At 41.6% G+C, this 13,285-nt stretch overlaps 2 protein-coding genes across 2 annotated transcripts in view; one reads left to right on the top strand and one right to left on the bottom strand.

Moving 5' to 3' along the window:
- The window catches only part of noa1 (nitric oxide associated 1), a 7,087-nt gene extending 6,046 nt beyond the window's left edge, over positions 1 to 1,041 (top strand). Inside the window, exon 9 of the mRNA XM_054597696.1 lies at positions 307 to 1,041. Coding sequence (XP_054453671.1) covers positions 307 to 542 — 236 coding nt within the window. The 3' untranslated portion in view covers positions 543 to 1,041. The remainder of the gene's footprint in view (positions 1 to 306) is intronic.
- A 1,618-nt stretch (positions 1,042 to 2,659) lies between these two features.
- rest (RE1-silencing transcription factor) lies at positions 2,660 to 11,459 on the bottom strand. The gene is made up of 6 exons (XM_054597355.1): positions 11,247 to 11,459; positions 8,564 to 8,839; positions 7,902 to 8,450; positions 7,341 to 7,501; positions 7,169 to 7,252; positions 2,660 to 6,134 (listed from the first exon to the last, which is right to left on the bottom strand). Exons 2-6 carry the CDS (start codon positions 8,800 to 8,802, stop codon positions 4,312 to 4,314), a joined length of 2,856 nt encoding a protein of 951 aa, XP_054453330.1. The 5' UTR covers positions 8,803 to 8,839; positions 11,247 to 11,459; the 3' UTR covers positions 2,660 to 4,311.
- Positions 11,460 to 13,285: the final 1,826 nt, after the last annotated feature.

Raw genomic sequence — 13,285 nt, 5'->3', positions numbered from 1 at the left:
CTCTCTCTCCGTCTGTCTCTCTATCTGTCTGTCTATCTCTCTGTCCCTCCGTCTCTCTCTCTCTCTCTCTGTCGTCTGTCTGTCTGTCTGTCTGTCTCTCTCTCCGTCTGTCTATCTCTCTCTCTCCATCTGACTCTCTCTCTCTCTGTCTGTCTCTCTGTCTCTCTCTCTCCGTCTGTCTCTCTCTCTCTCCGTCTGTCTGTCTGTCTCTCTCTCTCCGTTTGTCTCTCTCTCTCTCTCTCTCCGTCTGTCTGTCTGTCTGTCTGTCTCTCTCTCTCTCTGTCCGTCCCGTCCGTCTGTCTTCAGGTTGGGTTGCTGTGACGGCAGCAGCAGGTGACCAGGTGTTGTTGCGGGTTCTTGGTCCGGAGGCGGCGGGTTTCAGTCTGAGGACGCCTCCTCTTCTTCCTCACATCGTGTCTCTGAAAGGAGAACGCATCAGGAAGTCTCCCGCCTACAAACCCCAGAAGCCTCCTGGGCTGCTGGACGGAGGCCTGTCGGCCCGCGGAGCCGAGAGGCTGCAGGTGAAGAAGAAGAAGAAATGAACCTGCAGACAGGTGGAGGTACAGAGCTACAGGTGGGAGGAGCCTGTTTCCATGGTGACGTGTTCCTCTTCCTCCTCCTCATCGGTTCATTCTGATTCTAGTACGGAGAAACATTTCCTGATCTATGCCTCCTGAAAGGAATCTCAGGAGTCAGGAAACTGACTCACCGTGGAGACACATCTGGATGATCATAAAGTCAGTTTGTGGATCTGTTCATCAATAAAGAGACATCAGATATTTGTTTATATTTAATGTATGTTTTGTGTTTACAAGTGAAACAGCTGCTGACACCAAATAATTCTATCAATAAACTTTCATTCAGCAATAATTTGTATTTCATGTTGTCATAGAGACGGACAGGACTGTGCTTATAATATACATTTATATATTTATGTTTATATATATATATTTAAATATATTTACAGCAGGTAAAATAAGTATTGAACACGTCACCATTTTTCTCAGTAAATATATTTCTAAAGGTGCTATTGACATGAAATTTTCACCAGATGTCGGTAACAACCCAAGTAATCCATACATACAAAGAAAACCAAACAAATAAGTTCAGAGATTAAGTTATGTGTAATAAAATGACCCAGTGAAAAAGTATTGAACACGCTTGCTGAAATGTATTTAATACTTGGTACAGAAGCCTTTGTTGGTAATGACAGCTTCAAGACGCCTCCTGTATGGAGAAACTAGTGGCATGCATTGCTCAGGTGTGATTTTGGCCCATTCTTCCACACAAACAGTCTTCAGATCTTGAAGGTTCCGTGTTCCTCTTCTATGAACTCTGATCTTTAGTTCTTTCCATAGAGTTTCTATTGGATTCAGGTCAGGTGATTGGCTGGGCCATTCTAGCAGCTTTATTTTCTTTCTCTGAAACCAATGGAGAGTTTCCTTGGCTGTGTGTTTGGGATCATTGTCTTGCTGAAATGTCCACCCTCATTTCATCTTCATCATCCTGCTAGATGGCAGCAGATTTTTATCAAGAACGTCTCGGTACATTTTTCCATTCATCCTTCCTTCAATGATATGAAGTTTGCCAGTGCTGTATGCTGAAAAACAGCCCCACACCATGATGTTCCACCTCCAAACTTCACTGTTGGTCTGGTGTTTTTGGGGTGATGTGCAGTGCCATTTGACCTCCAAACATGGTGTGTATTATGGCCTCCAAAGAGTTCCATGTTGGTCTCATCTGACCAGACTATATTCTCCCAGTATTTCACAGGCTTGTCTAAATGTTGTGCAGCAAACTTTAAACGAGCTTCAACATGCTTTTTCTTCAGCAGTGGAGTCTTGCGTGGTGAGCGTGCATACAGGCCACGGCGGTTGATGCATTACTTATTGTTTTCTTTGAAACAATTGTACCTGCTGATTCCAGGTCTTTCTGAAGCTCTCCACTAGTGCTCCTTGGCTCTTGAACAACTCTTCTGATAATTATTTTCACTCCTCTGTCAGAAATCTTGCGAGGAGCACCTGGTCGTGGCCGGTTTATGGTGAAATGATGTTCTTTCCACTTCCGGATTATGGCCCCAACAGTGCTCACTGGAACATTCAGAAGTTTAGAAATCCTTCTGGAACCAATGCCATCAGTATGTTCTCCAACAATAAGGTTGTGAAGGTCTTGAGAGAGCTCTTTGCTTTTACCCATCATGAGATGTTTCTTGTGTGACACCTTGGTAATGAGACACCTTTTTATAGGCCATCAGTTGGGACTGAACCAGCTGATATTCATTTGCACTGACAAGGTGCAGGACTGCTTTCTAATCACTGATAGATTTCAGATGGTGTCTTGGCTTTCGATGCCTTTTTGCACCTCCCTTTCTTCATGTGTTCAATACTTTTTCCCTGCGTCATTCCATTTTATTACACATAACTTCATTTCGGAACTTATTTGTTTGGTTTTCTTTGTATGTATGGATTACTTGGGTTGTTACTGACATCTGGTGAACATTTCATGTCAATAGCACCTTTAGAAATATATTTACTGAGAACAATAGTGACGTGTTCAATACTTATTTTACCTGCTGTAAATATATTTATTATTTATTATTATTATATTGGTCTCTTCTTGTGTTTTGTTTTTCATTAATGACACGAACAAATTAGTTTTAAAGTCCTTTATTTCAAACAGTAAATATGAAGCAGATTAAATGTTAAAGACGGTTATGATTCAGATGTTTTTATCTTTACGAACCGCTGACAACATGAAGGACAGAGCTGGGGTTATTGATCTTTATTAATAACTACAGGGAAACATGTAGACTATTTTTATATGTAGACTCTAGTGGGGTTTACTGAAGAGAACTGAATGTCTTTGTGACATTCATTATTTAATAACCAGAAGTTATGACAGAAATAAAACCCAATAACACCAGTTTAACCCTTCAGTGTTTCTCTAATGAGAGATTACAGAAACATTAATAAACAGAATCATCGATGAAGACACTGAAACTAAAAATACACCAAACAACAAAAACAATTCATGTTTATGAATCAACAAGTGTCAAAGTGATGAACTTATTAATACGACTTAACTGAGATCTTCTTCATTCTAAACTTTATCACTTTGGCTTCTTCTCTTAAAGGAATATTACACAGAATTATTACCAGGAAACCATCTGTGTTGTTCTACAGTTAAAGGTCCGACTCTAGAAGAACTGATATCATAACTGATGTACACAACAGCCTGTGAACCTCGTTAACCAATCAGAACACAGAATATTCACACTGTACAGGTAAAGAAAAGGTGTTTCTATAAGACGACAAACCTGCAGACGTTGACGTCTAAAAACAAACAGCTACTGTTGATTGTCAAAGGCACCGGATGTTTATAAAAATCCACTTTGTAACCATAGAAAACTTTATTTGGACAAACGTTCCTCCAGACGGAACATAATATAGATCGTTGATATCGAGACATGGAACCACTGATACTATTTATTGATCCAAACACCTGATCAAACATGAACCATGATCATGTTTGAGTCTGAAGTCTGTTCAGGAAAAGCTGGAACCAGACCAGCGTCCCGGTTCTCTGGTTCCAAACCACCACACCTCCGACCCTAAGCCTCGGTCAGAGCCGGTTCTCTGGGTCTAAACCACCACACCTCCGACCCTAAGCCTCGGTCAGAGCCGGTTCTCTGGGTCTAAACCACCACACCTCCGACCCTAAGCCTCGGTCAGAGCCGGTTCTCTGGATGGACACCAGGCGGCAGAACGACAACATAATCTTTAATGAATAAAAACTGTTGCAGCAGATTATCCGATTCTGACAACCTGAGCAACATCTTGGAACCAAAAGCTCCACTTGATGTCAGATTTGAACCAAATTCTGAATGAAGATTCTGGAACATACACGAGTCATTTAATATTCAAGAATGTGAGCTTGTTTTAAATACTGGAGGACAAACTGGGGACATTAGTTACAGCTCCGGCTTGGCGTGCATCTGGAGAATCTATCGAAGAAAAAAAATAAAAATCAAACTCTACGTTTTGGCACCAATTTTGACACAAAAGACCGAAAACCAGAAGGCATCTGTGGTTTATAGGGTTTGTAACGAACCCTTGTTACGAGACGTTCATTGAGTTTAATTAAGCATCTTTCAGAGTCCAGGCACTCAAACTGGTTTATTTATAACCACTGGGATAAACTGGTGTTTTCTGATGTTTTGTTATAGAGCACCAGAATTCAGAGTTTCTGTTTTAAGAAAGAACGCTGAGAACAAGCTGTCCACGCAGAATGTGTTGCCATGGATACAGATCCTCACTTCGGTACTTTGGCGGCGTCGTCCATGTAGTAGACGTTGACGAGGTGGCGGTTCAGGTGGCGCCGGTACTCCACCTCCAAAGGGAACGTGCGGTCACAGAAGATGCACAAGTGACTCTTGAGCTCCGTCGGGGTCGGGATCTCGTCGGTGGGCGTTTCCGGGTCGTTGGCCATCTTACCCGACCCGGCGCCGTTGCTGTGGAGGCCAGAGTCGTCGCTGCCCTCAGAGGCGCTGTCGCTGATGTCACTTCCCCCTTCGTGGCTGCTGTGGATGCCCTCGTCATCCTCCGGATCGGTGGGTTTGTTTCGCTGGCCTGGAAGCACCAGAGAGGGCGGTGATGTGGGTTTAACAAACGTGGGAGCAGGGCGGTCTTCAGCCGGAGAAGGTGTGTCCTCACCTGAGCTGCAGGTGGGTCTGTTCAGAGTCTTCTCTGGGAATGTTGGAGTGGTTTTATCAGAGGAGGCCTTCTTCTGTGCAGAGTCCCTTCCTATCTGGTGGTCCAGCTCAACGGATTCTTCTGGACTGTCGACAGAAGTCTTCTGTTTTTTATCTGGATCCACAGTTTGTTGGAGACTCGTGGCTTTCTTGCTGGTATTCCTGGTCTTCTTCTTCTTCACAGGGGTCGACCCGTTGGACCTCTGTGGTGCCGGAGTGGCATCACTTATCTTCTTAGTGTCTTCTGAAGCAGGTTTCACCTGCAGCTTCTCTGCAGCGATGGCTTTCAGCCGTTTGGCCTTGGATGGAGTCTCAGAAGAGGACTTTTTGGAGAGATCAAGAGCCTCTGCTGCTTTCCTCTTTGCAGCCTTCTCCTTCACCACCTTTTCCTTTTGAATATTCTCAGGACTGTCTGGTTTCTGCTGAGCTCCGCCCACATGTTCTGGTGTTTTCTCTGACTTCTTTGATCCAGACTTCCTGGTCTTGTTGAGGCTCTTGTTCTCCTTTCCGTTGCTGTCATTCTTCTGATGTCCTCTCTCCTTCTCAGGCCTCAACTTTTCTTCCTCTTTCCCCACTTTCTGCCTCACTACCCTGTCCTCCTCCGATCTTTGTTGGTCCGATTTGTCCGTCTCTGTTTGGTCTGGTTTTGTTGCTGCTGTTTGGTCCTTGGCCGTAGTTTTCTCTGCCGGCAGCCTCTTGACTCGTCTCTTCACTTTGTCTTCAGTAACAGCAGCAGTTATTGTCTCCGTCTTTAGAGGATTCTCGTTGACCTTCTCAGTCTTCTTCTGCCTCGTTGTGACCTTTTTCTCCGGTTCCACCTTCTCCTTTACTTTCTGAAGTTTCTCTTTCTCAGCAGTGACGTTGGATTTCTTCGGAGCCTTGTCAGGTGCTTCAGTTTGCACCGGTTGGGCGATGCTGGGCCGGCTGCTCTTTTTGATTGACAGATTGATGGGACTCGGGTCCTCAACCTCGTCTTCGTCCAGGTCCTCCATGTCAAAGTCCTCCTCGACGCTGGATGAATTGTCAAACTTGCTTGCTCCAGAATCAGGGTTTTCCTCTTCACCATCAGGACCGGGTTTCTTGCCGCGCAGCTTGACCTTGGAGATGTCCACGGTGACGTCGCAGCCGGAGTGCCTGGACTTGATGTGGTACTGCAGGTTGCATTTCTTGGAGGCGGCGTACTTGCAGAGAGGGCAGAGGAACTGCCGAGGGTTGAGGTGGAGCTCGACGTGCTTCTTGAAGTTGCTGCGGTCGGCCGTCTTGTACTCGCAGTACAGGCAGGCAAGAGGTTTGGGGCCATTGTGGACCTGCCGGGCGTGGCGGGTCACCTCATGCTGGTTGGCCGCCAGGTAGTTACAACTCTCACACTTGAATGGACGTTCACCTGCACACAGGAAGGTGAGAGTCAAACTGCTGCAGAGGACAAAGTGGCAGCGTACAGGTGGGACACCAGAGAGTTTATGAGACAAGACATGCAGAAAGCTTCATGTCCACACCAGAACACATCAGCCTGAAGACACTAGGAGCCCGACATGGTTCATAATGTCGCTCTTTACCGGTGGGAGGTTTGTCTCCAGACTGATCTGCTTTGGTGTCAACACTTCAGACAGGTGCACAACACAGCAAGTCACAACACAGGAAGTCACAACACAGGAAGTCACAACACAGGAAGTCACAACACAGGAAGTCACAACAGGAACTACTAATGCAAATCACTTTACCATGTTAATCCAAAAGCGACTGCTTTAATGAGAGCAACAAACAAAAACATTCACAGTGAGACGAGAAGAGTACAACCTCAACAATCACCTGTTTCTACTGCTAAGAACTCTACTACTACAACTAGTATTACTACTACGTAGTCTGTGTACTAGGTGTATCTCAGTATCTGAAGTTTTACTCTGATGTTTGGCTGCTGTCAGAGGTGAACCTAAGCCATATTTCAGAAGTCTCAGGACATTTTGTGTCCCTCAACACATAAATCATCATTGGTGTTAATAGTTGAAAAGCTAAATTCATCAAATTCATAACTCCTGTCTGACTCTGGTTCAAGTACCGATACTGGAGTCCATACCACTGGCTGTCCCCATCCAGTGAAGCCCAACATGTCCCAAGTCTAGACCAGCAAGTCCTACGTTAGGACGGGTAAGACCCAAGACAATACCAAGTCCTAACCTTTGTGTTTAGAGTTCTAGACAAGTCAATATGTTAGGACTTCAGTCTGACTCTAATCCAACTAAGATGACCAAGTCAGGATCAGGATCTGATAAAACGTATTCTGAGGGTTTAACAGTACAATCAGCTCGGTACTGATCGGTAAATTATTCACCACTGTGGTCTTCTATGGTCATCATTAACCTGTGCAGGTTCCGGTGTGTATGAAGACAAATGTTAGAGGACTCAGTGTGGTGGACTGACCAGAGTGAGTCCTCATGTGTCGGGTCAGGTGAGTCTTCTGAGAACTGGAGTAGTCGCAGTAGGGACACTGAAAAGGACGGACACCTGTAGAACACAAACAAGACTTTAAACCGTGTCAGGTGGGTCACTGCAGGAAGAGACAGAACCAGAGACGGAGACAGATGTGTCCTACCTGTGTGCGTCCTGATGTGCTGGATGTAGTTGCTCTTGCGGTCGGAGAAGTAGGAGCACTGGCTGCAGGTGTGCAGTTTGCTGGGGAAGTGGTTCCTCAGGTGTTTCCTCCAGTGGTACTGACTCACGGTGGTGTACGGACACAGAGTGCACTTAAACACCCTGCAGAGACACACCGTTAATGTTAAAGGTCAACCAGACGTCACAGCGTTTACTGTGTTGTGTGCGTCACATGTGCTGTGTGCGTCACCCGTGTTGTGTGCGTCACCCGTGTTGTGTGCGTCACCCGTGTTGTGTGCATCACCTGTGTTGTGTGCGTCACCCATGTTGTGTGCATCACCTGTGTTGTGTGCGACACCTGTGCTGTGTGCGTCACCTGTGTTGTGTGCGTCACCTGTGTTGTGTGCGTCACATGTGCTGTGTGCGTCACCCGTGTTGTGTGCGTGCGTCACCCGTGTTGTGTGCGTCACCCGTGTTGTGTGCGACACCTGTGCTGTGTGCGTCACCTGTGTTGTGTGCGTCACCTGTGTTGTGTGCGTCACCTGTGTTGTGTGTTTTTTACCTGTGGTCCTCGCCCTCCTTGCTGTGGTGTTTCAGGTGAGCGATGTAATGGTCGTATCTGTTGGTGTTGTAGCCGCACCGCTCACACCTGATCAGCCCTTTGACATCACCTCCTGCCCCCGCCTCCTCGCCGCTCTCCACCTCCCCACCTGGCTGAGCCTGGGCTTCAGGTGTGGCGCCGTCCTTGGTCCTGCTCCTGCCCTCGACCCGGTTCACCACCATCATCTTGCTGACGCCATGAGTGCCAAGGTGTTCCACAAACTCCTGCTCGTTCTGAGCCTGGAAGTGACACGGCTTACAGTGGAAGGGCTTCTTCTTCTTGGTGCTCTCCGTCGCAATGACGGGAGCTCGCTGACGTTCGACGACCTGCTCGGGTGTTTTGGTGCCGGCAGAGGGGCGGGGCTTAGTGGGACGGGACAGGTCTTCAGCTTTGTCCCCGTCCTCCTCCTCCACATCTTTTCCTACGACCACGGTGACGATGTTGGGACTGGGAGACTCTGGGTACTCGAGGATACAAACCTCCCTGTAGTTCTGGCTGTCGTAGCTGTACCTGATGACACACACACACATACAGGTGAGTTGACACACAGGTACTGTCCTGACTTTATGTTTGGGAGCCGGCTAACTCCTGATCTAACGTTTCGGTGCGGGCTATCTCCTGACCTGACGATGTTCTCCTCCTCGCTGTCCGAGTAGCTGCATCCCACCGTCTTCAGCTCCATCATCTCCTTCTCGTCTGCCGCGCTGCCGTCACCACCGCCGCTCTCTGCCGCCGCCACGTTGGCGAGCATCACTAACTGAGGGGCCGGCAGCGTGTTCCTTGGCATGTCGCTCTGAGCGTCCTCCATCAGAGGAACACCGACAGGAAACATCTCCACCGAGAACACCGTCTGAGCGGCCATGTTGATTTCAGGTCTTCACCTCGGCGGGAACGAGAAGCTGCAGAGTCGACGACATGAAGGACGATCACAGAAACAATGAGGGGAAGAATGATATTATTATAGTAGTGTTATGATTAATGCAGCAGCCATTCCGACACAACTCAATATATAATTAATATAATATATAATTAAACACACAAAGCCCTATATATATATATATATATATATATATACATACACACACACTAGCCCAAAAGGCTAGTGTGTGTGTATGTATGTATGTATGTATGTATGTATGTATGTATGTATGTATGTATATATACATACATACATACATACATATACACACATAAATTCCCTTATTATTATTAGAGATCTATATTAACACATTATCATTTTATTAGCTTTTATGTATTTTGTTTCAATAAACTAAATCTGTAGTGAAGTACCTTAAAATGTTACTAATGTATGCGTGTGTGTGTGTATATATATATATATATATATATATATATATATATATACACACACACACATACACACACACACACACACACACATATTTACACACACACACACACACACACACACACAGGTGTGTGTATAAAGTGTCTGCCAACTGAAAATGTAAAACAGTGTCTGTCGGCCATTTTGAAACAGCACCACAGCTCAGTCGACAGCACCATAACAGAACAAACAATCAATAAAAGAGTTAACCAATAAAGTTAACCAATAAAGTTAACCAATAAGAGTTGACCAATAAGAGTTGACCAATAAGAGTTAACCAATAAAGTTAACCAATAAGAGTTAACCAATAAAGTTAACCAATAAAGTTAACCAATAAGAGTTGACCAATAAGAGTTGAGTTAACCAATAAGAGTTAACCAAACAATAAGAGTTAACCAATAAGAGTTAACCAATAAAGTTAACCAATAAGAGTTGACCAATAAGAGTTGACCAATAAAGTTAACCAATAAGAGTTAACCAATAAGAGTTAACCAATAAGAGTTAACCAATAAGAGTTAACCAATAAGAGTTAACCAATAAAGTTAACCAATAAGAGTTAACCAATAAGAGTTAACCAATAAGAGTTGACCAATAAGAGTTAACCAATAAGAGTTGACCAATAAGAGTTAACCAATAAGAGTTAACCAATAAGAGTTAACCAATAAGAGTTAACCAATAAGAGTTAACCAATAAGAGTTAACCAATAAGAGTTAACCAATAAGAGTTAACCAATAAGAGTTAACCAATAAGAGTTAACCAATAAGAGTTGACCAATAAGAGTTAACCAATAAAGTTAACCAATAAGAGTTGACCAATAAGAGTTAACCAATAAGAGTTAAGAGTTGACCAAATAACCAATAAAGTTAACCAATAAGAGTTAACCAATAAGAGTTAACCAATAAGAGTTAACCAATAAGAGTTAACCAATAAGAGTTAACCAATAAGAGTTGACCAATAAGAGTTAACCAATAAAGTTAACCAATAAGAGTTAACCAATAAGAGTTAACCAATAAGAGTTAACCAATAAGAGTTAACCAATAAGAGTTAACCAATAAGAGTTAACCAATAAGAGTTAACCAATAAGAGTTAACCAATAAGAGTTAACCAATAAGAGTTGACCAATAAGAGTTGACCTCAGAGCCAACAGAAACAACACACCTGATTCTCTCTTAAAGGTTTCCCTTAAACAAACAGAGAAACTTAAGTTAAGTGTTAGTTAAGTTAAGGGTTAGTTAAGTTAAGTGTGAGTTAAGTTAAGTTAAGTGTTAGTTAAGTGTTAGTTAAGTTAAGGGTTAGTTAAGTGTTAGTTAAGTTAAGTGTTAGTTAAGTTAAGGGTTAGTTAAGTGTTAGTTAAGTTAAGTGTTAGTTAAGTTAAATGTTAGTTAAGTTAAGTGTTAGTTAAGTTAAGTTAAAGGTTAGTTAAGTTAAGTTAAGGGTTAGTTCTTAAACAGTTCATTGTGTTAGAGTCAAAGAGTAAAAAGTCAAAGATGAACACCACGCGTTTCACTGCAGAACGTTTTACAGTGAAAGTGCACATAAAGTGCAGATAAAGTGCAGATAAAGTGCAGATAAAGTGCAGATAAAGTGCACATAAAGTGCAGATAAAGTGCAGATAAAGTGCAGATAAAGTGCACATAGAGTGCACATAGAGTGCACACGGTGCAGTGAGTCTGGTTCTCGGTGCGGAAGCGTCGTGCGGCTTTAAACACATTAGAACATTTAAAGTTAACAAAGTGAGAAACGACGCTTCTCCCGTGGGTTGGGGTTATGTTGAGGGTTGGCTGCGGGGTGTGGGAGCTCTGGGAGCTCTGGCAGCTCTGGCAGCACTGGGAACACTGGGAGCACTGGGAGTGTTGGCCGTGGTGCTGATCAGCCCCGGACAGCGCTTCTTCTTCAGACTCCATTTTACGCAGAACACAACTTTGCGGGGCCGCGGCTCCGCCGGGCCGCGGGACACTCACCGGGTCTGCGGCTCTGCGGGTCTGCGGGGTCTGCGGGTCTCTGCGGGGCTCTGCGGGTTCTGCGGGGTTCTGCTCACAGCTTCGGGACTTTTGTCACTTCGACGAACACGCAGAAAGAAAAGTGAACAAGAAGTTTCCGCACATTCCTCCACACTGACGCACGGCGGTGACGTCAGCACGTCGACCCGGAAGCGAGCCGCAGGTTTGAGGCTGCAGGAGGAAAACGTGTCTCCTGTTACTGTGATTACTGTGATTAAATACTGTTATTATATACTGTGATTACTGTGATTAAATACTGTTATTATATACTGTGATTAAATACTGTTATTATATACTGTGATTACTGTGATTAATTACTGTTATTAATGTGATTAAATACTGTGATTACTGTGATTACTGTGATTAAATACTGTTATTACTGTGATTAAATACTGTGATTATACTGTGATTACTGTGATTAATTACTGATTAAATACTGTGATTACTGTGATTATTACTGTTATTAATGTGATTAAATACTGTGATAAATACTGTGATTATATACTGTGATTACTGTGATTAAATACTGTTATTATATGTGATTAAATACTGTTATTATATACTGTGATTACTGTGATTAAATACTGTTATTAATGTGATTAAATACTGTGATTATATACTGTGATTACTGTGATTAAATACTGTTATTAATGTGATTAAATACTGTGATTACTGTGATTAAATACTGTGATTATATACTGTTATTAATGTGATTAAATACTGTTATTACTGTACTGTGATTATATACTGTGTTATTATTATACTGTGATTAAATACTGTGATTAAATACTGTTATTATGTGATTAAATACTGTGATTATGTGATTAAATACTGATTAATGTGATTAAATACTGTGATTACTGTGATTATACTGTTATTAATGTGATTAAATACTGTTATTAATGTGATTAAATGATTAAATACTGTGATTAAATACTGTTATTAATGTGATTAAATACTGTTAATACTGTGATTAAATACTGTGATTACTGTGATTAAATACTGTTATTATTACTGTGATTGATTAAATACTGTTATTAATGTGATTAAATACTGTGATTATTAATGTGATTAAATACTGTGATTACTGTGATTAAATACTGTTATTACTGTGATTAAATACTGTGATTATATACTGTGATTACTGTGATTAAATACTGTCATTAATGTGATTACTGTGATACTGTGATTATACTGTGATTATATACTGTTATTAATGATTAAATACTGTTATTAATGTGATTAAATACTGTGATTACTGTGATTAAATACTGTGATTATATACTGTTATTAATGTGATTAAATAATGTTATTATATACTGTTATTACTGTGATTAAATACTGTTATTAATGTGATTAAATACTGTTATTAATGTGATTAATTACTGTGATTAAATACTGTTATTATATACTGTGATTACTGTGATTAATTACTGTCATTAATGTGATTAAATACTGTGATTATATACTGTTATTAATGTGATTAAATACTGTTATTAATGTGATTAAATACTGTGATTACTGTGATTAAATACTGTGATTATATACTGTTATTAATGTGATTAAATACTGTTATTAATGTGATTAAATACTGTGATTAAATTATTAAATACTGTTATTATAAATACTGTGATTAAATACTGTTGATTAATGTGATTAAATACTGTGATTACTGTGATTAAATACTGTTATTAATGTGATTAAATACTGTGATTAATGTGATTAAATACTGTTATTAATGTGATTAAATATTATTAAATACTGTTATTACTGTGATTACTGTGATTAAATACTGTTATTAATGTGATTAAATACTGTTATTAATGTGATTAAATACTGTGATTACTGTGATTAAATACTGTTATTAATGTGATTAAATACTGTGATTACTGTGATTAAATACTGTTATTAATGTGATTAAATACTGTTATTAATGTGTTTAAATACTGTTATTAATGCTATTAAATACTGTTATTAATGTGATTAAATACTGTTATTAA

This window comes from Anoplopoma fimbria, chromosome 4 (genome assembly GCF_027596085.1).
Source record: "Anoplopoma fimbria isolate UVic2021 breed Golden Eagle Sablefish chromosome 4, Afim_UVic_2022, whole genome shotgun sequence".
Classification (NCBI taxonomy): domain Eukaryota; kingdom Metazoa; phylum Chordata; class Actinopteri; order Perciformes; family Anoplopomatidae; genus Anoplopoma; species Anoplopoma fimbria.
The sequence above is the reverse complement of the archived record's forward strand: the minus strand, read 5'-3'. Positions and strand labels throughout refer to the sequence as shown.